We start from the raw sequence: 25,043 nt of genomic DNA, 5'->3' as shown, positions 1-25,043 counted from the left end.
TATTTACCTAATTTCACCAGTCTTTCATCTGTACCTCTTTCAAACATGCTGAAAATTTCAGTTCTCTGAAATATCAACATAAATACTCATTTAATTTATCCCGTAATATTCCATAGTAACAATACCTAGCCTACCACCAATAAGATTATTACTGAGAATAATTTTAAGATTTTATAGGGGGACAGATTCCCCCCACTTAGGCCATATTCTGCTCAGGATGTAACAAGTCAATCATTTTGTTTTAAGTCACCTGCGATGATTCCCTGTATGGCTGTGCCACCACCTGTATACCCCGTTAGGTTCACTTGTTTCATTTTACTTCTGATTTTTTCTCTTTTTGAGAGAGTGTGTGTGCACACACGGGGGAGAGGGTCAGTGGGAGAGGGAGAGAGAACCTTAAGCAGGCTCCAAGCCCAGGGCAGAGCCCAACGTGGGGCTCAATCCCATGACCCTGAGATGAAGACCTGAGCCAAAATCAAGAGTCAGATGCTTAACCGACTGAGCCACCCAGGTGCCCCTCATTTTACTTCTGATTTTTAGAGACTCCTTTTAAATTTATGTAATTTTGTTTTATAATTATGTAAAACACGTGTGGATCCAAAGCCAATGCAGCAACGTGAGGTAAATTCAGAGAAGTCTAGCTTGTACTCCTGTCCTCTCCACACTCTTCCCTTCCTCCCTTGGTAACAGGCACCCGGTTAAACAGTTTATGGTTTATCTTCCCATTTTAAAAAATTAGAAAACATGCAAATGTATTAGTATCCCTCCTTTCTTAAGTGAAAGGTGATATAATACACATATTTTTCTCCACCTTGGTTTTCTCCACTTAACATTGTGCTAAGACAATTTTTCAGTACTGAGAAACAGGCAAGAGTCTGGACACTGTCTAGTAGACCTTGAGGCAGGATTGTCTGATTTTATGAGTGCACAACTTCGATGACTTCACATTGACTGGCTAGTTTACAACTCTGTAGGGAGAGTTAGGTCGTAAAAAATTAATAACACGCCTGGGTGACTCAGTCAGTTAAGCTTCTGCTTTCAGCCTGGGTCATGATCACAGGGTCCTGGGATCAAGTCCTGTATCGGGCTCCCTGCTCAACAGGGAGCCTACTTCTCCCCCTGTCTGCCTCTCCCCTGCTTGTGCTCTCTTTCCTCTCTCCCTCTCTCTGAAAAATAAATAAGTATAATCTGCCAAACATGAATAACTATGCAGATGATTCCTATACATAGCAAAGCAAATGAGTTGTGTCTAGTAGATGCTACTGAATAGAGAACGTAAATAGCTGTCTCTTTAATTCTTATTTAAACCGGCTTTAATATCTTACTAAGATCCCTTATCAATTGATGACTTGAATAAAATGTTGACACGTGTTCATTTTATATTCGTATAAGTCATACTCTCAAAATTTCGGAAACCACACTTCGGCAATTAAATCCTGAAATGACTCAACAGTACTATATATAGTCCTCATTTACTTTTATGGCCATTTAGCATCTTTTGAACAATCTTGTTATGTTTGGAAAATTTCCCACACTATAATTTTTTTTTTAGGCTCTAAAACTGTGGGAAATAAATTCTGTTGTTATAAACCAGTTCGTGGCATTTTGTTGTAGAAACCTGAGCAGACTAAGGCATCTGTCCTCACATATGAACCTCATACTTAAAGCACCTAGTTTTCTTCGTGTTTCCAGAACATCTATGCTGATCATCCTGTGCACTTCATACTCACTTTATTATTACAACAGTCCCGGCTAACATTTGCTGGATGCCAATTATGTGCCAGTGTGTGTGCCATACTCTTCATGTATGATTATTCAACCTTTACAACACAACGAATTAGATACAATTACTGTCCTCATTTTACAGAGGGAAAATTCAAGTTCTGAGAGGTTATAAAACTCGTCCTCTGTCAAGAGGAGACAACTGGTTGCTGACCTGGGATTGAACCCAGTTGTAAAAGTAGCGCTTTTCCCACTGTTGTTTTGCTGAGTAGGGAGCCCAATGCGAGGTTGCCAGATGTGGGTTCGATCCCAGGACTCCAGGATCACGACCTGAGCCAAAGGCTGACACTTAATCGACTGAGCCACCCAGGCGCCCCTAGAACAGACCTTTAACTCTCAGCCTCTGCTCTAGTCAAGCTGGTCTTGTGGGCCTCCCCCATCGTGTGGTCATTCATATCTTTCTTGAAATGGCTGTCTCCATTCCTTGACCTCTCTATCTTGCAAGACCTACCTCAAGTATTGCCTTTCCATGGAGTCTTCTCTAATCATCTCTCTCATCTTTCTTTTCCATATGCTTTTATGACACTTACAAATTATACCACCCAGTTTGAACTTACTCTGTATCTTTATGAGACAGTTTTATCTCACGAGCTAACTGGAGAATACAGAATCCTGTATTACTCATCTTTGTATTGTTCTGTGGCTTAACACACGTTTAGTCTGTAACACTTATATTCGTTGGATTGATTTTCATAATTACATCTTCTGTATGTTTTATCTTCATTTCTGATTCATTCTCATTTGGCAATGGCTCCTGAGGCTTTTTTTTCCCTGAGGCTTTTAGCCTCAGGTTTCTCTGCTGCTTTTGTTCTCCTGGTATATAAAAGTCTATAAAAATATAGTGTTTATTTATTTATTATTTTTTAAAAAATACTTTATTTATTTATTTGAGAGAGAGAGAGCACAAGCAGGGGGAGAGGCGGAGGGAGAGGGAGAAGCAGACTCCCCGTGGAGCAGAAAGCCCAATGCAGGGCTTGATCCCGGGACCCTGAGATCATGACCTGAGCCGAAGGCAGACACTTAACCAACTGAGCCACGCAGGTGTCCCCCCCAAAATATAGTATTTAAATACATCGAGGGAACATGTTATTACATAGTCTAACCCATGTACACTTAATGCATTTTATAAAATTAAAAATCATTCTGCAACATTCTACAGCTGTAAATTGGGTTTTTGTATGGTAACTTCCTTTGAAATGGGACACCCTTGCTGTTGCAAATTTACTTAACTACCGATGGTCTGAGACTTACAATTTTTCAACTTTATGTTGGTGCAAAAGTGATAGGCAATCAGTAGAAAACTTGCTTCAAATTTTGAGTTTTGCTCTTTTCCTGGGCTCGCGATACGTGGTGTGATGCTCCTGGCGATGCTGGCCAGCTGCAGGGAGACGCAGCTGTGCGTCAGCCGCAGGGTCACGAGGCTGAGCGACCAGTGCACTTGGAACCACTCCGCACCCACACAACATTTCATTTCTCACTTTCAGTACAGTATTCATTAGGTGTCCGACGCTTTATTATAAGATAGGTTTGTGTTAGACGTTGCTACACCGTTGTAGGCTGATTCGAGCCCCGAGCACGTCGGAGGTAGCAAGGCTAGTCTGTGGTGTTCAATAGGTTAGGCTACTAAATGCATCTTCAACTTACCAGACGTTTATGCGGATGTTACCCCATCATAAGTTGAGGAAGATCTGTAGAGAGATTAAAAGCAAACAAACCCCAAGGATCTGCTGTCGTACATTTCTGTATCTTACCCAGAGTGCTGCGTCCCTTCTAACACAGATGATCGCATATGAAGAAACATCTGAATGATACGGAACAGGGAAATGAAAGCAGAATAAGGAAGCTTAGTGCCTTCTCCAGGTTTTAAAGTCACCCTCTTTTAGCCCCCCACACCCTCCAAGTTAGCTGCTTCAGGTTTCTCTGAGGAACTGTCTTACTTAGTCTTAAAGAAAAGGGCTCTGAATTTTAGGATCATACTGATGTTAATTTACCCTCAAGTGATTAACTTTGTGCTGGGAATTTAATAACAGACATCATTTCCATAGTTAAAATAGCTCACTTATGGGGTGCCTGGGGGGCTCCATCGGTTAAGCGTCTGCCTTCGGCTCAGGTCATGATCCTGGAGTCCCGGGATCAAGCCCCACATCGGCCACCCTGCTCAGTGGGGAACCCGCATCTCCCTCTGCCCCTCACCCCGCTCACACTCTCTCACGCGCGCTCTCTCTCTCAAGTAAATAAATAAAATCTTAAAAAAAAATAAGTAAAACAGCTCACTTATCACTGACCCTTCTGCCCAAAAAATACACAAGGATGAGATGAATACCCTTAAAAGAGTATAGGAGACTAGAAAATTAATTACCTTTATGTTAAAATTATCCAGTTTACACTTTGAGGAATGCAAACAGGCCTCTCAGCTCCTCCCCATTCGACAGACAGCTGCATCTTCTTGTGCAGCGCCAGCTGCGTCCATCCCCGAAACACAATGGCGTAGGTCAGAATAAACAGATTTGGCTCTATTTGGCACCTGGTCACCAGGGCTGCTTTTAACTCTGGCAAGTGGGTACTGTTGCCTTTAGCAACCCCTTCATTGACCTCAACTACACAGTCTACATGTGCTGGTATGACTCCCCTCCTGGCTAAGTCAACAGCACAGTTAAGGCTGAAAACGAGAAACTTGTCATCAATGGAAAGCCCATCTCCTATCTTCCGGGAGAGAGAGCCACCACCATCAAATGGGGTGATGCTTGTGCTGATCATATTGCAGAGTTCACTGGGGTCACTGGGGTCTTCACCACCATGGAGAAGGCTGGGGCTCACTTGAAGGGTGGGGCCGAGAGGGTCATCACTCTTCCCCTTCCTGTTAATGCTCCCATGTTTTTGACGGGTGTGAACCATGAGAATCATGACAACTCTCTCAAGATTGTCAGCAGTGTCTCCTGCACCATCAACTGCTTGGCCTCACTGGCCAAGGTCATCCAGGACAACTCTGGCATCATGGAGGGACTCATGACCACAATCCATGCCATCACTGCCACCCAGAAGACAGTGGATGGCCCCTCTGGGAAGCTGTGCCGTGATGGCCGACTGCATCTCTGCTTCTACAGGTGCCCCAAGGCTGTGGGCAAGGTCGTTCCTGAGCTGAAGGAGAAGCTCACTGGCACAGCCTTCCGTGTCCCCATCCATGAGGTATCAGTTATGGATCTGACCTGCCTCCTGGAGAAAACTGCCAAATACAATGACATTAGGAAGGTGGTGAAGCAGGCATCGGAGGGCCCTCTCAAGGGCGTGGCGGGCTACCCTGAGGACAAGGCTGTCTCCTGCGACTTTAACAGTGACACAGCATCTTTGATGCCGGGGCTGGCATTGCTCTCAATGACCACTTTGCCAAGCCCATTTCCTGGTATGACAATGAATTTGGCTACAGCAACCGGGTGTTGGACCTTATGGTCCATATGGCCTCCAAGGCATAAGAGCCCCCTGGACCACTAGTCCCAGTGAGAGCAAGAGAGAAAGGCCCTCAGCAGCTAGGGGAATCCTTGCCCCAACTCATCCCCCAACATGCTGAGAATCTCCCCAACTCTACACAATTTCCATCCCAGAACCCCTGAAGAAGGGAAAGGGCTTGGGGAGCCCTACCCTGTCATGTGCCATCATCAATAAAGTATGCTGTACCCAGCCAAAAAAAAAAAAAAAAAAAAAAAAAAGGAAACAGGGTTCTTGAATCATTGGGAAAAATAGATATGTTCTAAATTAAAAATATACATTAATTCTAATACTTTCTGCATAGATTATGTGCTTGGTGCATTTGTCACTGGAAATATTTGATCCCAGTGGATACACCCCATTATCCTGGGTGCTTCTTTGCTTCTTTCTGTCACCTGGCAATGTTTGCTCTAAGGAAGAAGGTTAATTTTACCAAGAGATCATCTTTTTTTTTTTTTTTTTTTTAGTTATCTCTACACCCAACGTGGGGCTCAAACCCACAACCCCAAGATCAAGAGTCGCTCGCTCCACTGACTAAGCCAGACAGGTGCCCCAATTTTACCAAGAGATCAAAATAAGACATAACTGAGGAGAACTTGGGGTGCCAAAGATAAGATCCTTCCTCCAGGAGTATAATGGCTGTGACATACTTGGTGTGTTACCAGTTAATTGCAAGGTAAGTCACAATAAATTTGTTAGTAGTAATAAAGTACCACAATTTGCAAGTGATATATTTAAGAATTAGAGCCGATTCAGGTTATCTCTGAACAACATCACTTTGATATAAGTGCATTTCAATACGCCTTCTGGGAGAGGAAAGGGGAGAGTCTATAGTAACTACCAGAGACTGACATTATTTTGTGAATATGTCATGAAAATGTCTTAAATGTGAACAGCATCTGTCTTCTCTGTAGTGCTAAAGAAAAGTTGAAAATACCTGAGCCAGGGGCGCCTGGGTGGCTCAGTCCATTAAACGTCTGCCTTCGGCTCAGGTCATGATCCCAGAGACCCCAGGTAGAGCCCTGAATCAGGCTCCCTGCTGGGCAGGGACTCTGCTTCACTCTCTACCCCTCCCCCTGCTTGTGCTTTCTCTCTCTCTCAAATAAATAAAGTCTTAAAAAAAAAAAAAAAGGAAAAAAGAAAATACCTGAGCCAGAGGATGTCTGACGGTGTAAATTATTTTTGTCAATCAGCTTCCATTTCCCCTTCTTGTGGCAATAGAAGGGGATTTTAAAGTGGGGACCATCCCCCAAGACACACACACTCCTGGACTTCAGAACAACTACAGCCCTAGTTCCAAGGATGCGTATGTGTCAAGATTAGCCTGTCAAAGCTTGGCATCGCTTTGGCTGGGAAAATTTTTTTTGGCTGTGGTAACTAGCAGAAGGAATTGAATCTTTTATGGAAACTATGTTGCCAAAGAAACCCCAGCCTAACTGTCTGTTGCTTGTCTAGGCTCCCAGCTTGTACCACAGCTGGAGTTGAGTAGTCTCCAGAAAGGGCATTTTCCCCATGCCCACCTCTGGCGTAGCCATCTAGAATAAGGACAAGCAAGATCATGTAGCAGGAAGAACCAGAGGTCATGGTGGACAATAAGGAAGATCCTTATAGACAACAGACCTGGAGATTCCCAGTTGGCTGGCCAAGAAACTCACTCCACCACCACGGAGAATCTTCCATATGCCTGCCTGGCAGGATATAATATATGCGGTAGAACAATGATACCTGTGTGCTATTTTCCGTCCACTCTCCCCTTTCTAAGTTAGACTTTTCATCGTAGTTACCCTGTTTCTTCTTCATTATTTTTTAGATATGTTAGATATTAGATAAGTTTTAAGTTGCCAGGTCTCAAGGGGCCATTCCCAAACTGATGAAGCAGACTATATACATCAGCCGAAATACCCTGGTCTTGTATCTGAGCACAATAACCAGATGAAGGCCTGGGCTTTCTCACTGGGGAGGGGACACTGGTAAGTACTTTTTTATATAGGCATGAACACTTAAAATATTTTATTAAGTAATCTCTAACGCCCAATGTGGGGCTTAAACTCATGACCCTGAGATCAAGAGTTCCATGCTCTTCCGACTGAGCCAGCCAGGCGTCCCTAGACACGAACATTTCTTTTTTAATATTACACTTTTTTTTTAAAGATTATTCATTTATTTATTTGACAGAGAGAGAGAGGCAGCAAGAGAGGGAACACAAGCAGGGGGCGTGGGAGAGAGAGAAGCAGGCTTCCTGCTGAGCAGGGAGCCTGATGCGGGGCTCGATCCCAGAACGCTGGGATCATGACCTGAGCCGAAGGCAGACGCTTAATGACTGAGCCACCCAGGCGCCCCAGGAACATTTTTTAACAACAACTATTTACCCCATATTTCCTTTTCAGCAGAATTCTTATTTTGTTTAGAGAAATGCTCTTCATAGGGCCATGGGCTGAAATGAAGTCAGAGAGGTAGCCTCAGACCAGATCATATTTGCAGCCACTTAAGAATTTTGTATTATATTCTAAATTCACTAAAATATAAGCTCCATGAGGTCATGGATTTTTGTCACTGCTGAATTCCCAGAACAGTGCTTAGCTTCTTAAATGAAAGTGTAGTGGGAGGGCTTTGCCCACAAAGTGATGCGATCTGTTGCACAGGGAACAGACTAGAGTGTGGGCTACAGTAAAGCAGTGGTACATGGGAGTGGGGGTTACTGGGGCTACCACAGAAGCCCGGGGGAGAAAGGATGGGGTCTTAAACTGGGACGTCATGGTGGAGGTAAAGGAGTGGCCGGATTCACATATTTTGAGGATGGAGCCACAGAATTTGCTAATAGAGGCCATAAGAAAAGTAGAGAAGACAGGAATAACAACAAACAGTGATTGAGCAATGTTTAGTTCAAAATTACATGGCTGGATAATAAAGTTTTCAGTAGTCGCTAGAAATTCTTTGATTCTTTTTTAAAAAATTGTGATAAAGTACACATAAAACTTACCATTTTAATGATTTCTAAGTATACAATTTAGTTGCATTAAGTACATTCATTATGTTGCATAACCATCACCACATCTATTTCTAGAACTTTTTTTTAAAATAGATGATTCTTTAGAGTTTTAGATTTACAGCAAAATTAAGCTGAAAATACAGAGAATTCCAAAATATTCTTTTTTAAAAAGATTTTATTTATTTGAGAGAGAGACAGAGCACAATCGGGAGAAGGGGCAGAGGAAGAGGAAGAGGGAGAAACAGACTCCCTGCTGAGCAGGGAGCCCAATGTGGGGCTTGATTCCAGGACCCCAAGATCATGACCTGAGCTGAAGCGAGACACTTAACCAACTGAACAACCCAGGCCCCTCCCAATACATTCTTTGTCCCCATAAACCCACGACCTCCCCAACTTAGAACGCTGTCATCATTCCAAACAGCAATGCCACACCCATTCAACGATATCTCACTGTTCTACCCCCTCCCCAGCCTCTCCACATAGCTAGAGCTTCTTCTACTTTCTGTCTCTAAATGTGCCTGTTTTAAATGCCTCAGATTAAGTGGAGTTGCTAGTCCTTTTGCGTCTGGCTTCGTTCGCTTATCATGTTTTCAGTGTTCTTCCATGCCGTAGTATGTATCGGTTATCATGCTGTAGTATGTAGTAGCTATCATTTCATTCTTTTTGAAGGCTGAATGATAATCCATTGTATGTATATACCACATTTTCCTTATCTTCATTCATCTGTTGGGGGAGACTTGTTTTTGCTTTTTGGCTATTGTGAGTAACGCTGTGAAGAACACTGGTGTACAAATATCTGTTTGAGTCTCTGATTTCAATTCTTTTGGATATATATCTAGAGTGGAACTGCTAAGTCATATGGTAAACCTATGCTTGAGAAACCATCATACTGTTAACACAGCAGTTGCACCATTTTACATTCCCACCAGCGATGTTTCAGAGTTTCCATTTCTCCACATGCTCGCCACACTTGCCACACACTTTCGTAATAGCCATCCTGCTGGGTGTGAAGCGGCATCTCATGGTTTTGATTTGCACTTCCCTAAAGACTAGTGATGAGCACATTTTCATGTGTTTATTGACCATCTCTATATCTTCTTTGGAGAAATGTCTATTTAAGTCCTTTGCCCAGTTTCACATTGGGCTGTTTTGTTGTTGTTGAGTTGTAGGAATTCTTTATATATTTTGGATATTAATTATTAGATATCTGATTTGCAAAAATTTCTCCTGAGGGTTATCTCTCATGCTCTTGAGTGAGTTTGATGCACACTTTTTGATGTTGATGAAATCTATTTATCTGTTTTTTTTCTTTTGTTGCTTATACTTGTGGTATCATGTCTAAAAAGCCAAGATTTATCCCTATATTTTTTTCCTAAGAGTTTTATAGTCTTAGCTCTTACATTTAGATTTTTAAACCATTTTGAATTAATTTTGTGAATGGCGTGAGGTAGCATTCTAACTTTATTCTTTTACACGTGGTTATTCATCTGTCCCAGCACCGTTTGTTGAAGAGACCATTCTTTCACCATTGAATTGTCTTGGCGCCCTTATTGAAACTCGATTGAACATAAATAAAAGAGTTTATTTCTATATTCTTAATTCTGTTCCACTGATCTGTAGCTTCTTGGCAGTAATACACTGTCTTGATTACTGTTGGTTTGTAGGAAGTTTTGAAATTCAGAAACGTGAGTCCTCCAACTTTATTCTTTTTCAAAATTGGTTTCGCTATTCTTGGTCCCTTGGATGCCCATGTGATTTTAGTGTTGGCTTGCTAATCTCTACAAAGAAGCCAGCTGGAGTTTTGATATGGATTGTTTTGAATCTATAGACCAATATGGGGAATACTGCTGTCTTAATGATATTATCTTCCAATTGGGATGTCTTTCCATTTATTTAGGTCTTCCGAAATTCCTTCACCAGTGTTTTGTAGTTCTCAGAGTATAAGCTTTGCACTTTAGATTTGTTCCTAAGTATTTTATTCTTTTTTTTTTTTTTTAAGATTTTATTTATTGGACAGAGAGAGACACAGCGAGAGAGGGAACACCAGCAGGGGGAGTGGGAGAGGGAGAAGCAGGCTTCCCGCTGAGCAGGGAGCCCGATGCAGGGCTCGATCCCAAGGCCCTGGGATCATGACCTGAGCCGAAGGCAGATGCTTAACAACTGAGCCACCCAGGCACCCCTATTTTATTCTTTTTGATGCTATTGTAAATGGCACTTTTTTTCTTTTTTTAAATATTTTAATTATTTGACAGAGAGAGAGCGTGTGCGCACAACCAGGGGGAGCAGCAGGCAGAGGGAGAAGCAGGCTCCCCGCTGAGCAGAGAGCCTGATGCTGGGCTTGATCCCAGGGATCATAACCTGGGCCTAAGGCAGACGCTTAACTGACTGAGCCACCCAGGCACCCCAATGGCATTTTTTCTTGATTTCATTTTCGGTTTGTTCTTTGCTACTGTATAGAAATAAAAACAATTTGTTTACTGATCTTGAAACCTGCAATTTTGCTGAGCTCATTTATTAGTTCTAATAGTTTTTTAGTTAATTCCTTAGAATTTTCTCTATAAACAATCTTGTCATCTGTAAAAGCATAGCATCTTTACCCTGATAATCTATATATAAAGAGAGTCTTAGGAAACCATGACTTTAGGCTTAGGTTTCACCCAGAAGTGAAGAACTAGGTTCCTGAAGTCCTTGGACAAACTCAGCTTATAAGTATTATAAAGCCTGTCAATGACTCATAGAGACTTTTCAAGAGCTGAAGAGCCTGAACATTCAGCCAAAAGGATATGTACTGTAAAAGAATAAACCTGCCCAGGATTTCTAGAATATCTGTACCATTAAAAGTTTAATGGGCTATCACTTATATGTTTTCATTCCTCATCACAGCATCTCTGAAGGAAAGCGAGAAATAGGGCATATTGCAGTGGTTAAGCACACTAGGACCTTAGATTCAGAAAGAACAAGCTATCAGCCAAATCTAGAATATGAGATATTCTACTGGGCAAATGATCTGGCTTCTCCATGAAATCAATTATAGGAAGAAAAAAAAAAGTATGTGTGTTTGGGGGAGTGCAGGTAGGGATGTGACTGTCAAACAATACAGTACACTTAATAACAACCAAGTGCAATGTGTAAAACTGTTTGGATACTGACTTGAATAAACTTAACGGTAAAAAGATACCTTTAAACAACTGGAAAATTTTAAAAATGGACTGAATAGTAAATGATAATAAGAAACAATTGTTCATTTTGTTTGGCATGTTAATGGCATGGTGATTATATTAAAAAATTCTTCCGAGATGCATAATGACTATGAGTGAAATGATATCTGGGGTTTGCTTTAAAATACTAAATTAAAAAAAATGGAAGCGGAATGGATGACATAAGATTGGAAAATGTTGATAATTGTTCAAGATGGATAATGGGTACATGAGGCTTCACTCTGCTACTCTCTCTCCTTTTGCATATGTTTAAAATGTTCCATAACATAAATTTAAAAATACTAATTAAGTGTATAAAAGGAGACAGAAAAACAAACGTCCTGGGTATGAGTCCTGGCTCAGCCATTTACTAGCTAGCTTATCTTGGGCAAGCTATTTGACATCTGTAAAATGCCAATAACAAGGGTACTATGTGTAAGGCATTGAACATGGTAGAGCTGCATAGTAAAGCCCAATAAATGTTAGCTAATATTGGTATTATTAAAGAAATAAAACATTATAAACTGACAGGTTTAAATGTATGATCACTTTAAAAGTTTTTTTGTGTTAAAATATCAATCATTCATTGCAGTCTTTTCTGTAACTGAGAACATTGGAAATATAAATTTTGACTTATTGGGATTCACTTAAATTAATTGGAATTTCATGCATCTATAAAAATAATAACAATTCTAGGTCAGGGTCTATCAACTCTAGCATCATTTTGAAGTTTTATCTAATGCAAACAGACAGGAAGAAATTAGAGATAAAAATCAGAAAGAAAGGGGTAAAATTTACCTCTGTGGGTGATATACTTGTGTATTCAAAAAAATCCAAGAAAATCAACTGAAAAATGTATAAACAAAAAGAGAATTCAAGGTAAGGTATCTGAGTATAAAAACTAACATAACAGAAATCAACAGCTTTCAAATATACATCTAATCAGAAATTATGTTGGAAAAGACCCCATTTAAACTGCAAAATTTTTTTTAAAACCTGCAATAATAATAACAATAATAATAAAAGGTAAACATCCTGGGTTGCAAAAAAAGGTTAGCAAGAAATGAGCAACATCTTTAAGGGCACAAAACAGTACTTAAAAAATGTAAAGGCATTTCTTAGTTAGGAAAAGTCAGTAGTATACAGAGGTCAATTTTCCCTAACTAAGGTATAAATTTAACGTGATCTAAATAAAAATACTAGTGGAATTTTTGATAAATTGACAAGCTGATTCTGAAGAGCACATGGAAAAAAGTAAAAAGCAAGAATATTCAGGAAGAATTCTAGAAAAGGAGGGTGATAAGGGGAAGACTAACCCATTAGGTATGAAAACACAGTATAAATGTGTGGTACTGGTCATGTGTAGTATACAGATTAATGTACCAGAAGAGAAAATCTAGGTTTAAATTCAAATACATACAGGAACAGAGTAAATTTGTTGTCCACATATCTGTACAAAAGGAAATTCTAAAGGATGTTTTTTAGGCAGAAGGAAAAAAAAATCCCACATCAAAACAACAGAACAGTGTAGATTTGCCCAGAGGGGAGTCAGACATCTCTCCAGCTCATCTTTAGCACTTTGAAAGCTCAACAAAAACTACTTGCAGATTGCGGAAAGTTCTCCATCACGCCTACACATTTGAATAAGCTATTCTTTGGGCCTGGAAGGCCTTTTCCCACCTTCCCATCTGCCAAACTCATACGTAACCTTCAAAAACGTTCAGGAGTCGTTCTTCTGTGCAGTATTCTTTCTTTGAGAAGACACAGAACATGTGCAGTGTCTCCTAAATGTTGACTCGTCTCCAATTTCTTCTATTTCCATTTTGTTCTCCATCTGTTATTTGTTCTTTACAACACTGCCTTGCCAGAGGGATGTTGCTAAAATATAGATCTGATCATGTCTCTCTCCTGCTCAAAAATATTTGATGCCTACTAACTGCCTGTTTCTGTAAGTTACAGTATGAACTTCTTGAGACATGGAAGGCATTCAAGGCCTTCCCGGATTTAACTCCCATCCACTTTACTCACCTCACTTCTACTATAGATGCCTTTGCACCTCTTAGGTCACACCAGCCCTCACCATTCCTTCCGCTCTCTAGGCGCCTCTGTTCACCCAAAACATTCTGCCTGATAGGCCCTCCCTCCCTCTACTCCATCCCCACACCCATCTTTTCTGCCCATTCAGATCTTTCAAAGCTCTGTTCTCACTGAAGCCTCATCTAAAATCCCATTAAGAAGTAATGATTCATTCCTGAGCTTGCATAATTAATATTTATTTCTTACGGGTGGTGTTATTAGTTTATATGTCCGTCACTAGTCTATAACATTCTCGAAGTCAGAGCCACGTCTTACTATTTGTTGCATCCTCCTCACCTTAAATACACTGCTTACCACAGGGTAATAAATATTTACATACAAAAATAATTTTTGTGTAGAATGAAATAAAATAGTGCCTGACACCTGATTAGTATTGAATAAATGTGAACTCTTTCTAGTGGTGATAATAGGTACTCAACATTTTGTGAAAAATGGCAAAACTGGTTGTGCTGATTTATTATTAGTCAGCCACTTTCTTTTAGAGTTAATACTGCTTGGAAACGATAATAGAGTTTTAGTTTCCTCTTTTGATGACAGCAAATGTTTAGACTGTAGAACCTCAGGAAGGGCCTTAAGATATTTGTCAAGACCTACGTTTACGTGTCACTTACTCTGGTTCCCCTACAGATAGAACTAAACATTGAAGTCTCCTTATATCCATGGAATCCCTGAAATTTAGAAAGCTCTTAGTACACAGTAAGCACTTCATAAATGTTGGTTGAAGAAATGAACAAATACATGAATTAGGGTAAAATGTTTATGTGAGAGACTCCAAGTAAACTGGGAGCACATCGAATATAAGGAATACATATTTTTTGTTTTTGTTTTGTTTTAAAGTTTTATTTATTTAAATAATCTTTACACCCAACATGGGGCTCCAACTCACAACCCCAAGATCAAGAGTTGCACATTCCTCCAACTGAGCCCGCCAGGTGCCTCAGATACATGTTTTTTTTTTTCATCTTTCTGTCTCCAGCACCTAGCACAGTATCTGACGCAAAATGCATGGTTACTAAATAGGTATTTATTAAATTAGAGACAAGAGATAAATACTTGGTCTACTTTAAAAATGCAAAGAAGGAAAAAGAAAACACATTTCTTGTATCACATAAACTGGTACCAAAGATTTATGAATAGAGTTATGAATTGGGGTAGAAAACATAGAAATTTCTATCTTCAGGATACAGAAGAAGTGAAGTTGGAGACTGAGAGGTCAGGTCACCTTAGTCCTCTAGGTGGTTAAAGCTAACTAGCCACTGTGAATGAGAATCTGCCCGAAGATCTCTAGCCTCTGACTTTTCACATAGCATCAGCTGCAGGACAGCAGTCCGGGCAGGCTGTGCTCACATCTTCTAGCCCAAGAATGTACATCTGTTAGGGAAATTCCTACTGCGGCCACAGTGAAAAAGAAAGGCCTTGGGTGGAGAGAAGGAAAGTAGTAGGGGTGTCACTTGGCGCACAAACAGGGGAACTGAATGGACAATCTCTATATTGCTACATCTGCTTCAAAAAAGACACACCGACTCCCTTCCAAAGTACGTCAGTATGTCGCACCATCGTGGAAGGAACGGAAGAGCAGGATGAAGTTGGCTGGCTGAAGTCACATCTTGGGGAAGCTGGCCAGGTTGGCAATGCCACAAGCGTTGTTCTTATTCCGAGCCATGAGGATATAGCCTTTGTTTCCCCAGTTTTCTCCCCAGCTGTAGGACCAATTAAGGAAAATACTTAGTACCCTCAGTTTATTTATTCATTAAACACTATTGTGCTAGGTAGTGATGGTATAAAAAAATGAATAAAACAGTTTTTACCTTTGAAGAGTTTAAAGTAAAGGAATGGAGAGAAGGCATAATGCTATAGGCCTCAAAGGTAAGAGAGACTGCTTGTGATCAAAGGATCAAAAAGGCTTAATTCAAGAGGTAGCATTTGAAGTGAGCCCAAACACTGGGTAGACCTATGCAAATGGGATGCCAGCAGAGGACTATGAAATGAATACTAGAGGCAGGAGAGCATGGGACATGTGTTAAGATCATGTGGCCGAAAAATAGGGTGCCTGACAGGGTATAGTAGGAAATATGTCTGGAAAGGTAGACTGAGATCAGTTTGTATTATCTTTACTGCCAGGCTGAAGAGTTCGACCCTGTGGCCCATCGTAGTGGAGGAGACACTGAAAGTCTCAGACTGGGAGTGTAACACGGTCCAATTTGTGTTTAAGGAAGAGTAATCTTGAAAACATGAGTCTAGAGCATAAGAAAGAAGTAAGAGAGGCTGAAGCAGGTGATCTTGGTCTTACTGGGTAAACCCAATAGGAGAGATGAATGAAGCTATGAGAATGAATTAGATTGCTAAGGAAACAGTGGCGAGAATGAAAGACAAGGCAGTGCGAGATGGGAGACCGGTCTACATATCTTCCTAAATTGTTTTCATGCGTTTTCTTTTTCCCCAATCAGCGAATTCCCCAGTTACCCAATACATTTTACTTAAGACCTGTACCCTACTCCTATTCCCTTCTCTATGGGTCTCCAGTGATCCTGATCCTGCTTAAGTGTGTCCCTTATTCCTCCCAGAAATCTTGGATGCAGGCTCCACCCTTGGCACCTGACCAGGAAGGACAGAGTAAGTCCTTGGGACTGGGAGTCGAGAAAGGGAGAACATAGGACAGAAGCTGTGGGAGAAGGAGCACCTTCCTAAAAAGGTGCTTGGGTTCAGCCTTAGTTGGGACTGTGACCTATACTGCCTACCCTGTCAGTCCTCTAGGTAGCAGCCCCACTTGCTCACAGCACTGTTTTGGCCTGTGAACTCACCAGCATCTAGGACTCCTGCTCCCTGGAGCCACCAAGGACAGGAAGTTTAGTTAGTGCTGTTGCCAGGCCTGTATTGGCCAATGAGAAAAGGAAAAGTATAATTCTCATTAAGTCTACCCCCCAAAGTCACAAGGGGCTAAAGAAAAATGGGGAGCCGAAGTACTGTGTAGTTTTATTTACTCCCAATAATAGGGAAGGAAACACTAATTTTTGTTGTTGTTGTCATATCTACTTTCCAAAAAGTGTTTCTCTTCACAGACTTCAAAATCTTTGGCCAGTTTTTATATATGTTATCCTAAGTATATCTGGACAGGCAAAAAGTTGCACAAGAGGATACTAAACCTTTACGTTGGTTCCCTATCGCTTCCAAACAGACTGATGATGGAAAGCTTCCTAAGAAATTGATCACATTATAGAAAAAAGAAAGAAAAAACTATATAATTAAAAACCTCCTGCTGGTTTCTTGGTGTTCCTGTACGTTCTGGATGTAGTTAGCTCTGTCTTTCTTAGGGGGCTGTGAGATCACGGAAGGCGAGCATTCTGTTCATTTCTGTATAACTAAGCACTTTGCATGTGGAGCACCCAACACAGACTCTGAGTACTGCTGTCTGGCCATTACGTGTTAGAATTAAGAGCCTGTAGGGGCGCCTGGGTGGCGCAGTCGTTAAGCGTCTGCCTTCGGCTCAGGGCGTGATCCTGGCGTTCTGGGATCGAGCCCCACATCAGGCTCCTCCGCTGGGAGCCTGCTTCTTCCTCTCCCACTCCCCCTGCTTGTGATCCCTCTCTCGCTGGCTGTCTCTCTCTGTCAAATAAATAAATAAAATCTTAAAAAAAAAAAAGAATTAAGAGCCTCTAATTGGGAAGGGAGAACTAAAAAGTCTGAGACAACTTTCTCTTGAAGTGAGAGAAAGAAATATTGGGAAGTTGGAGTTGAGGCTGAGTGTTACTAGGGTGATTGCATGACAAACTTAGTATCCTCATCATTACCTGTTTTTAATGATCCAGTGCTTGTTTCCTTTCTGGATGCCGTATCCCACTGCCAACACCGCGTGGTTCAGATTATCGCTATTACAGTTTTCATCGTAGTACACACCTGGGAAACAAACTATCAAGGTGAAGCTTTCTGCATTCCACGGGCCACCCTGAAGAATCCTGCCCTGTCAGGAGGATTGGTGACAGAGAGATGTGCTGCACTGTAGTAGCTGTTCCGTTTCCCTTGGTCAGACTCATCTAAACGTGGAAACTAAGTACTGCCAATGCCCAGTGGCTTTCGAGAAGCTGCCAAGCCCCCATCATAAGAGATGGCTGATTGTGCTCTCTAGGAACAGCTCCTTACCTTTGCTGTAAAACTGGAAGGAGGTCAGGCTTGCATCAATGGCCACAGAGATGGGTCCCACTCGGGCCACTGCCCTCTTCAGGGCCTTCTCATTCCCCTCAGGAATCTCTCTGTACCCTCTGCACTTAGCTGCCTTGCCTGTTGGGTTGTACATACAACTTTCATCCTGGAAAAAAGGAGGTTAAAACAGGAGTAGGACAAAGCAGCAGGCCAGGAACTGGTGGGTGAGAAACTCCACCAATGCTCTGAGTGATGTCGGTAAACTGACAGGGGCAGCAGGCCTACAGTCTTTAGAGAGGGTCTGTTCTCTCCTCGCCATTTTAGATAACTATAAAAAAAGAACATGAAAAGTGGATACCTTGCACATACACAAAAATCAGCTCTGGGTGGTTTTAAAACATAAATGTGAAAGGATATACTGTAAAACTTAAGAGAGGGAGTATTTTTATTCCCTCAGGGTAGAGAGAGATTTCTGGAACAAGGTGTTTTAAAAGCACAGATCATCTTCTGGCCATGTAGTATGTGCAAGCCTCGGAGGGCAGGGAGTCACCACTGCTCTGTGGGGAGGAGGCCAAGGCCCGGAGAGAGGGAAGACCTGGGCCCTATACACATATACCAGGGGAACTAGTGTGAGGCAAAGAGTTTTGGCTGGTGTTCTTGAAAGCACATAATATGACATTAAAACAAATTAATAAAGAACTTAGCAATTTAGCCTGTGGATTTCCAACATTATGTTTCGGAGGTCCAGTTCACAATAGTATGTTTCACTGGCAAGCCACAGTTTCGAAGTCTTATGGCAAACTATGTCAAGGTGGTGTAGTCTCTTTTGCAATTAATTTTCCTACAGGCTACCCTTTCAAAAACCTAAAGCTGACTCTGTAAGAACACGTTATCTAACTATTAACAATAATGGCAGCATTTGACATGATATTCTAAGATTACAGTAGTCTCCTGTCTTAATTTCTCAGGATTCCTTTGTTTTCTGCCGTATGATCCAAACCTTGATGCCTCCTAGTGCCAAAAATTGTTCAAATCTATAAGTAAATAAAAATATCTCAGGAATGGATTTGGAAGAATGTCATGTGATGATACTTTAAAGTCAGAATTAGCTGCATTATGGCTGGAACGAACATAAATTACTGTATTACCTGACTGCTTTTATTTTATTTTTCTTCACCTCCCTCCATTCATTCATGTGTTTATATGAGAAGTTCTTTTACTTTTAGATAATAATTGCTTTTAACAACTGTAAAGTAGATACAAGCTCAAGATTCAGAATATTAAAAATATAGAATATGGATGTGCCTGGCTGGCTCAATCGGTAGAACATGTGACTCTTGATCTTGGGGTTGTGAGTTTGAGCAAGCCCCACACTGGGTGTGGAGATTACTTAAAATCTTAAAAAATAATAAAAATAGTAAAAATGGACTACATGTCTTATATGGCTCATTCTTCATTTTAATTGATTATGAGACCAAAGTCATTCCACATTGCTGTCAAATGCTGAAGAGATCATTTGAGGGGGCAGGAGAACAGAAATTAGAAGTCAGATGCTCTTTTTCTTCCAAATTAAGGTTTCAGATATTATGTAAATTTCATTTAAATTATTCAAACTCTGAGCTATTAAACTATCTCTCAACAAACTGATTAATATAATACCATGTAATCGATATAAGCTGTCAATCGATGAGTAATCAACTATTAGCTCTGATGCTATTTAATTTCTTTTTCTTTAACATAGTTACACAATCCTTTAAATTGGCTGCCTGGATTAATCGATATGGAAAAAATTGTAAACACAGACCTGGTTTTGGGTGGGGTTTCTTTTGTATATACTGTTGGGATTTAATTTTTTTAAAGATTTATTTATTTGAGAGAGAGAGAGAGTGCATGAGTGGGAGGGGCAGAGGGAGAGGGAGAGAAAATCTCAAGCAGACTCCACACTAAGCGTGGGGACCGATACAGGGCTCAATGTTATAACCCTGAGATCATGACTGAGCCGAAACCAAGAGTTGGTCACTCAGCCGACTGAGCCACCTGGTTGCCCCAGGATTAAAATTTTTGATATCAAGTGACAACAAAAAGTTGTTGAAAGAATATTTAACAATTTAAAAGAGAATATTTTGGGGCACCTGGGTGGCTCAGCTGATTAAGTGTCTGTCTGTGCTTCAGGTCACGATCTCAAGGTCCTGGGATGGAGCCCCACGTCAGGCTCTCTGCTCAGCGAGGAGTCTGCTTCTCCCTCCCCTTCTGTGCTTGTGTGTGCACTCTCTCACTCTCGAATTTATAAGTCTTTACATAAATAAGTAAATAAATAAATAAGAATATTTTGCTACATTATCTCACTGATTAGCCTGATGTATTCAGAAATTAAAAGTTAATCTGTTAGGGCAGCTTTAGTATGGTGCCCTAAAGTTAGCACCTTATAGTAAGTAGTAGCCCCAGAAATCAAACATGGACTTAGGACCCAGGAGTTCTGAAAATTGTATACAGATTAAAGAAAATTTATTTTAGGTACAACCTCCAATATTTCTGCCTTGTATACCTGACAGCTAAAAAACCACAACATGGAATAATAATAGCATGAAATTTACAAATTAATGTCTGTTTTGGTGTGGCCAATGTCCATGAAAATGTGAAGTGACTTTCCTATATAGGTTGTTGAGTATCCAGTGAAATGGATTTGTTCAGCCATTTACATTAATGAGCATTTATTGCAACAGACACCATCTGAGATGGGATCAGAACTAAACATGAATGAATAACACTCATTGCTACTGGATTTTTTAAAGGCACAAATTACAAAGGAAAATAATTTTACTAGTCTGAAATTAAGAACTTCTCTGAGTTGAAAGATATAAAAAGACAAGTGTTCACCTACAACGCACACAGTATTAGTATCCAGATATCTTTTTTAAATTCCTAAAAATCAGTGGGAAAAACAACTAATTAAAAATGTACAAAAGGGGGCGCCTGGGTGGCACAGCGGTTAAGCGTCTGCCTTCGGCTCAGGGCGTGATCCCAGCGTTATGGGATCGAGCCCCACATCAGGCTCCTCCGCTATGAGCCTGCTTCTTCCTCTCCCACTCCCCCTGCTTGTGTTCCCTCTCTCGCTGGCTGTCTCTATCTCTGTCAAATAAATAAATAAAATCTTTAAAAAAAAAAAAAATAAAAATGTACAAAAGATATAAACAGTGAATTCACTGAAGAAATGCAGATGGCCAGACAAGCATACTAATAAAGATGGGAATCAATGGGAATTTTTATACACTTCAGGTGGGAATATAAATGTTTCCAAACACTTTGGTAAACAATTTGTCATTATCTAGTGGGTTGAAGATACATGTACCCTAAGACTCAGACAATTCTGTTCCCAGGTATTATATCCTACTAAAGAAAACTGCACATTTGCACAGAAGACATGCTGGAAGTGTGTATAGCAGATGAACAGACACAGTAGATAAATCTTGGTGCTGCTACATGACTAGTGGTATGAATTTGAGCATGCTATTTTCTCTCCTTCAGTGTCAATCTCCTCACCTATAAAGAGAGGATAAGTTTACCTTACATGTCTGTTATGAAGATTAAATGAGAAAATGAACTAAGCACATGGCTTAGTACATAGTAACCATCAATCTTTTTTATTTTTTAAAGATTTTATCTGTTTACTTGAAAGGGAGAGAGAGAGTGAGAGAGAGACGAGTGGGGGGGGGGGTAGAGGGACAAGCAGACTCCCCTGCTGAGTGCAGAGCCTAACGCAGGGCTTAACCCCAGGACCCCAAGATCATGATCTGAGCTGAAGTCAGATGCTTAACCAACTGAGCCACCCAGGTGTCCTGTAGCCATCATTCTTATTACTCAAACTTGCTATCTCTGTTTCAAAAGCTCCTATTACAAAAGCCCTATGCAACCCTATTATCTATCAACCCCATGTATATAAAAGCCCTTAGATCTTCCTTTTAGATAAGAAAGGTCTTCTTCCGATTACTAAAGGAGGAAGTAAATTAATCTCTAAAGTTAAAACAAGTATGAAGCAACTTATTTTTTCTCTCATTACGTACATGTCAGCATGTTAACTTACATAATTTGCATAAACATTCGCATGGGTTCATGCTGAGATCATGCAAAATAAAGGCATACGATTCAGCAAATTAGTGTGGTACGTTTGGGATCTGTGATGGGAGCGAAGGAGCTGAGCAGGAGGTTGCAGAGGCATACTCAGATGTCTGTGGGGTCACCTGTGCTCTGTTTCCTCCAGGGCAAAGAGATGGATAGGGTTATGGTGGCCTAAGCCCCCCCAATCTCCTGGGCTGTGGCAATCTTCTTGGCCTTCTATGGGAAATTATCCTATCAACAAGGCAGTATAGGGGAACAGAAAACAAGATTTCTGGAATTGTTTCCAGGACAAAATACCAGGAAAGGAAGAGCCATTACTGAACTGTGTAACTGCATGGTGCGGTCTTACCTGTCCCACATATGGGTAGGCATCTTCAGAGTCAATGCCCCGGTTCTTCTGCACATACTGGAAGGCATTGGTCATGTAGCCCCCTCCACAGCCATCATTCTCAGAAACACAATCCACCAGGTTCTGGGGACTCAGATTTAAGAGTTTGCCAGTTTTCTTCTTGAGTTGGCCCTCCAGGGCACCCACAGAGCTAAACGCCCAACAGGAACCACACTGACCCTGAAAGGCGTAACAGAGCAACTGTCAGTCACTGCTGTTCACCTTTTTGTTTCTTCCCTCTAAACTGCCTGATGCAATTCCAGCACACATGTCCCCTTTTCTGTGAAGTCTTCCTCTTTCCCTTTGTTTAATATTTGTTACATTGTTCTATTGTTATTGTTTGTATTGGTAACATTGTTACCACTGTCCCCATTAGCTGTAGTGGAACAGAGTACTGGCTTTGCAACCTAGAAGATATGTGACCTTGGGGAAGTTACTAAACCTCTCTGTGCTTTATCTGTAAAATCTGGATAATAATATACTCAATTATGGGTTATGGAGACTTAAAAAGTTAATTCATGTAAAGGATTTAGAAGTTTCTGACACACAACAATCTCTCAAAAAGTGCTATTACTATTAGTGTTTGTTCAGTTCGATTATACATTTTTCTTTCTTCCCTGTTCTATTTTTTAGGACTGAGGATTTCTTGAGGACACGGGTAATGTCTTAGTCATCTTGACTCTCCACTGCCTAGCACTCCTGGTAGGTTCTGAAAAAGATGTATTTATTGAATGAATGTTAAATCAGTTGTTGATCTGGTTGATATAATCGGCATTGCTAAGGTTGAGGGAAAAGTGGCATTCTCTGGCTGGTGAGGTGTTAAGATCATAAAAAAATTTTTTGGAAATGATACTCTGTGACCTAGCAGTTCCAATTTTAGGGTTTATTTTGCATAAATATTTGCACATATACATGAAAACATATTCACAGGGTGCTTACAGCAATACTACTTGTAAAAAAACAAACAACATAAACGTACAAAAATAGGTGATGACTTAAATAACAGAATAAGCTGTATTCTCTTAGCATTGGGAGAGATCCCTTAGTCCCTTGCCCTCTCTTCCTAGTTCCCTCCTACTGTAAGAACAAAGAAGCAGAAAGAGGTCATGCCAGGAGAAAGGACGGTACCTGGTTCTTGACAGGAGTAACATATCCTTTCTTCCGATAATCAATGGAGTCTGGGGCTCTGCTTTCCCAGTCTGGGATATAGAGGGTATCATTATTACGGGAATGAGAGGGGGGTACTTTGAGTCCAGTCATCTTCTGAACCACCTCTTCACTGGTCTGGGACAAAGAACAAAAAGGCAAGGCATTAGCAGGGAACTAAGGCAAACAGGGCAGGTAGGCCCAGGAGCCGAGGTTCAACTCACCATGTCCCCCAAGTGGTTCATGGCCAGTTCATATGTATGGACACCAAGAGAGGCCTCAAGATTATGGATGGAAATATGCTTCAAGTTTTTTTCCCAAATTAAACGCCGAGAGATTTCATCCACCTAAACAGAGCATAGTCAGTACTGGCACAGACTGTGTCCTGTGTATAAAGTTACATAAGTAATACTGTGGAGGTTTTTAGGAGAAAAGATGAAACTTACAATCATTCAGTTTACAGTCTAGTTGGGGAACTCACCATGGGATTAAGAGGATACAAAAAGAAATATGCAAACAAATACAAAAAAAATAGAATGCAAAGCTCTGGAGAGATGTATAGAAAATTGCTTATGGATGAAAAGCATTCATCTGAGAATTCTTCCCCAAAGAGAAATGTGACAGTTATAAAGAAAAAGCCAGAACTTGAGGGAAAGTGAGTCAAGGAGAAGGAACGAATCTGTATGTTGAGTTAGAGAACAGGGGCAGGTTTGCTTGGTTGGAGTGGTTAAGGTATCCAGATTGAAGAAGGGAATCTGGATGCTAAGCCTGGAAGTCTCACGTTCCACCTCCCCGACCGTGCTACCCTCCAGGTCCCAGGCACCTTGCTGTTATACTGCTTCCCGTAGGTCTTCTTCCATAGCTCCCATTGAGTGTCCAGTATCTCCTCAGGATATAGAGCAAAGCTTGCCATGGGCAGCAGCAGCAGAACCTCGAGCCCCCACATCCTGGGGAAGGGGATAATTAGGGGAGATTCTTCTGTGGGCCAAGGGGTTCACAGACTGGCTTGGGATGAGGAAATAGCTGGAGCTATATTCCCAGACAGGTGGTTCTTAACCCTTGGCAGTCATGGACTCCTTTGAGAAGCTAATAAAATTTTGTAACCCATTATATTCCCACTCACCCGAAAAACGCATGCACACACAATTCTGGGGAATTCATGAACCCAAAGATAAGAACACCTTCCTTGGGACCGTGATGCAAAGGAAAACAAGGATTTATAAGGAAGGAATCCAAAGAATTGAGGATGATCTGCATACGATAAAACAATGATAGGAAGGGTCTGGGTTTGGTTGGGTGCCAATACATCTGGTTCCAAGCTTTTTGACCTAGGAAGATTACACACACACACACACACACACACACACACACACACACACACACAAACTTGCCGAGAAAGCCAGAAATGGGGTAGAAAATGGACAATCAGAAGGGACCCAGCACCTGTTTCCTCCAATGTCCCCTGCAGACCTGAAGGAGATGGACAAGGTGGAGGTTGGAAGGGGGTTGGAGAATACACAAAGGAAAAATTTCCAGCTAAATTTTGCTTCCTGACCATTTCTTCAAGGTATTATTTACTCCCTTGCCCCAAGTTCGGGATACTTTCCCAGATCTTGCCATGAGACGACCAGGAACAGCTGACAGTATTTCCTATTCTCTAGATGTTTATTGTCTCCTTAGTCTCACACATTTCTTCCTCCTTTCTCTT

The 25,043-nt window shown here is 41.1% G+C and overlaps 4 protein-coding genes across 6 annotated transcripts in view; 1 reads left to right on the top strand and 3 right to left on the bottom strand.

The window, feature by feature from the left end:
* CTSS (cathepsin S) overlaps positions 1 to 5,144 on the bottom strand; it is a 29,238-nt gene extending 24,094 nt beyond the window's left edge. The window contains exon 1 of one of the 3 annotated variants that reach the window (XM_057310302.1): positions 4,142 to 5,144. The gene's annotated coding sequence lies outside the window, so the exon portion shown is untranslated. Of the gene's footprint in view, positions 1 to 7; positions 62 to 3,533; positions 3,588 to 4,141 lie in introns of those variants that run through there. The other 2 variants (XM_057310303.1, XM_048220562.2) reach the window with 2 other exon arrangements.
* On the top strand, positions 4,146 to 5,271 carry LOC130543483 (glyceraldehyde-3-phosphate dehydrogenase-like). Its single transcript, XM_057310740.1, has 2 exons — positions 4,146 to 4,269; positions 4,424 to 5,271. The coding sequence occupies exons 1-2, from the start codon at positions 4,146 to 4,148 to the stop codon at positions 5,269 to 5,271; spliced, it is 972 nt and encodes a 323-aa protein (XP_057166723.1).
* A 9,088-nt stretch (positions 5,272 to 14,359) lies between these two features.
* Positions 14,360 to 24,281, bottom strand: CTSK (cathepsin K). The gene is made up of 7 exons (XM_026486729.4): positions 24,159 to 24,281; positions 23,560 to 23,682; positions 23,318 to 23,473; positions 22,151 to 22,369; positions 17,686 to 17,851; positions 17,337 to 17,442; positions 14,360 to 15,248 (listed from the first exon to the last, which is right to left on the bottom strand). The coding sequence occupies exons 1-7, from the start codon at positions 24,279 to 24,281 to the stop codon at positions 15,149 to 15,151; spliced, it is 993 nt and encodes a 330-aa protein (XP_026342514.1). The 3' UTR covers positions 14,360 to 15,148.
* Positions 23,064 to 25,043, bottom strand: part of ARNT (aryl hydrocarbon receptor nuclear translocator) — a 67,156-nt gene continuing 65,176 nt past the window's right edge. The window contains exon 24 of the transcript XR_008958722.1: positions 23,064 to 24,805. The gene's annotated coding sequence lies outside the window, so the exon portion shown is untranslated. The remainder of the gene's footprint in view (positions 24,806 to 25,043) is intronic.

The sequence above is a fragment of the Ursus arctos genome, unplaced genomic scaffold (genome assembly GCF_023065955.2).
Source record: "Ursus arctos isolate Adak ecotype North America unplaced genomic scaffold, UrsArc2.0 scaffold_12, whole genome shotgun sequence".
NCBI lineage: Eukaryota > Metazoa > Chordata > Mammalia > Carnivora > Ursidae > Ursus > Ursus arctos.
This window is presented reverse-complemented; position numbering and strand designations above follow the sequence as displayed.